Raw genomic sequence first — 3,223 nt, 5'->3', positions numbered from 1 at the left:
AAATATTAGTTATCTATAAAGTATATATTACGTATATTAAATATAAATTAGAAACCTATAAAAAAAAAGTGTCGCAACCTTTTAGTGAGCGAGTGTACATATATAGTAATTCAGTCGAATTATTACTCACTAATTATAGGGCAATAGACATTTTTTCATATTAGAATATATTGAGATTAAATATTGAATTTTTATTTTAATAGATATTTTATTTTAGGAATTTATACAACATATAATAAAAGTATCGCATGGAATATCATTTCAAGTGAGTCGTCCAAGAAATGAATATCTTCGCGATGATAGACCAGGCACATATAGCGACATGCTGGAACAAATTTTAAGTAAAAGTTTACCGCAATTGGTGTTTTGTGTGGTGTCAAATAATCGCAGCGATCGTTACTCGGCGATCAAGAAAAAATGTTGCGTGGACCGGCCTGTGCCATCGCAGGTCTGCTTGGTAAAAACAATGACACACAGAAACATCAAATCTATTGCTACAAAGATAGCAATACAGATGAATTGTAAATTGGGTGGAGCACCGTGGTTCGTAGACATTCCGTTAGATGGAATAATGATGATTGGATTCGACGTTTGCCACGACACAACGGTAAAGACTAAAGATTTCGGTGAGTAGAATTTTCCAGATTTTTTAAATAATTTTACATAAAAAAAAGCTCGAAATGCAACATATGTAATTATAGTTTCTTAAATTAATCTTCATATGTTAAATTATCTGTCAATTTTTATTATATTTTTGCGATATATGTTTCTTAATTTTTCTTGATTTTTATTTGAGAACAAAAATTATGCGTTGAAAAAAATGACTAAAAGATAAAGATGCAATTTTTTTTCATCTATTTCTCTCGATCTCTTATTAACATCGATTTGCAGGTGCTACAGTGGCGAGTTTGGATAAACGCATGACAAAGTATTTCAGCGCGGTAAGTGCGCACACAACCGGCGAGGAATTGTCGAATGATCTTTCTGACAACATTTGTAAGGCTGTACAGGCTTACTATGCGCATAACAAAAACCTGCCGAGTCGCATTGTGATTTATCGCGACGGTGTTGGTGAAGGTCAAGTCTCACAGGTGATGGAACGTGAAGTTGAGTATATCAGAAAGAGGCTTGACCGGATGTATGGTGGCCCAGATAAATACAAAATGGCTTTTATAATTGTGACAAAGCGATTGAACACACGGTTCTTTGAAAATAACGACAATCCAGCAACGGGCACAATAGTCGACGACGTCATTACAAGTCCTATTAAATACGATTTCTTCATTGTATCGCAGAAAGTGCGACAGGGCACAGTCACGCCCACTGCTTACAGTGTTATTTACGATAATCTTGGTTTAGATCCTGATAAGATGCAACGTCTAACTTACAAACTGACCCATATGTATTATAATTGTTCAAACACCGTTAGGGTACCGGCGCCCTGCCACTATGCTCATAAACTAGCGTTCCTAGTGAGTAAGTTTATTCACCGAGCGCCGGACACGCAGTTGCAAAACTCATTATACTTTTTATAATCTCTCATTTTGTAACATTTCATTTTTTTCAGTTTTGTATGTATCATTATCTCTTTACTTTGTTTTTAATCAGTATTATACCATTTTAAGCAGATTACTTACGGAAACAAGTTTTATTTTTATAATATTAAAATCTTGGAGAAATTGGAACTGTAAAAGAAAAAACCAAGCATTGATACAAATAATACTTTTATTGCTTATGTTTGAAGTAACATCACTATGAAGTTGCTTTATAAAAGAGAACTCTCTATATTGGCATTAACATGAAACGTTCTTTAAAAAAAAAAAAAAAAAGATAAATACTAAGCTGTGTGAAATGTATAATATTAATCTATCAATAGTTATTTTAGTGTTCTGATTTTTTGGATAATTTTTAAGACTCACTGTAATTAATTGAATCATTATTATATAAACAGTTCATTTCTTTTACCACGATTAGATATTCATTATGACTGCAGTGAGAATCAAATTCATGAAAGTTTCGCATGAATTGTCGATAAGACTTTTGCAACTTGATGTGACAATACTTATGCCTAAGAGAATTATTCCTAAGAATTACCATTCCATGTTACCTCTTGTACACTTATTGTAATCATTGATTTCGGAAATTTTTTTTTGTTTGGATTCGATACTACATCCAAGTAAATGGATAATGTATGTTACCATAAATTTAAATAGATTTTTAGTTGTATTTTTTATAGACCAAAGTTACATTAATAAACTATTCCGATTTCAAAGTTTACAATATAAGTGAATCATGAAATGTATGTTTCTCTTATATTTTCTAAAAAATGATTTTGATTGCGCCTTATGAATAAAGAACGTTTTTGACGTCACCGATGATATATTGCACTTTCGAGAAAAAGTAACATTCTTTCAAATTTTATTCAAATTTGGTCAAATTACACAAAGTGTATAAAAACATTCGACAAAAAAAACTCATCCATATTGAATATAATTCTAGTTATAAACAGTCACGTTTTATTTTTAGAAACAACGCGTTTCTTTTTTTTTTTTAGAAACCATTTTTTATTGGTTCGACGAATTATTTTTAAAGACTTCTGTTCACTCGGCATAATATATTATATTATGATTATATGCCAGAAACGAAAATATATTAAAATATGTTTTAATAAAACCCACTTATAATCGATATGATCAATTTGTAAACTATATCGAAAACTCCTATTTTGTTAATAAAGAGTTATATTATAACTGAAAATGAATTCTGCAATAACTGTCAAATTAATAATGTATAATTTCTTCCTGAAATCAAAAGCTAATTTTCGATATATTTTAAGTTTATTCTCGTCTTATAAATCGATTCCAAATGTTTCATTGAAAAATATTTCTACTTGAGTATATACATATATGTTGAGAATTTATATTGTGTATTTTCTTGCTTCTGACATCACAATATGAGTGAATAGGAGTCTTTAAATGACATGTTTATTTCAAAAATTGAATTAGTATGTACAACGTATGAATATTTCATTTGTCTTTCATTTGTTAAAAAATGTGAAATTTCCCATTTCAACATTTAAAGCTCCTGACTACTCAGCCAAGAACTTCGCGTTAACGACATAAATTGCGGTAGAAATAGAACCTTTTTCATTCTACTAAAGTCCATTCTACAATATGTCATGTTGATGTCATAAGTCATAAGAATTCTATATGTCGTATGCTAG

General features: G+C 30.3%; 1 protein-coding gene across 1 annotated transcript in view; it reads left to right on the top strand.

The window, feature by feature from the left end:
• LOC105458814 (protein aubergine-like) overlaps window positions 1-2,371 on the top strand; it is a 10,882-nt gene extending 8,511 nt beyond the window's left edge. The window contains exons 9-10 of the mRNA XM_011704368.1: window positions 218-626; window positions 892-2,371. Coding sequence (XP_011702670.1) covers window positions 218-626; window positions 892-1,535 — 1,053 coding nt within the window. The 3' untranslated portion in view covers window positions 1,536-2,371. The remainder of the gene's footprint in view (window positions 1-217; window positions 627-891) is intronic.
• Window positions 2,372-3,223: the final 852 nt, after the last annotated feature.

This window comes from Wasmannia auropunctata, unplaced genomic scaffold (genome assembly GCF_000956235.1).
Source record: "Wasmannia auropunctata unplaced genomic scaffold, wasmannia.A_1.0 LD334297.1, whole genome shotgun sequence".
NCBI classification, from domain to species: domain Eukaryota; kingdom Metazoa; phylum Arthropoda; class Insecta; order Hymenoptera; family Formicidae; genus Wasmannia; species Wasmannia auropunctata.
Note: the sequence above shows the minus strand (reverse complement) of the source record. Positions and strands in the feature narration are given on the sequence as shown.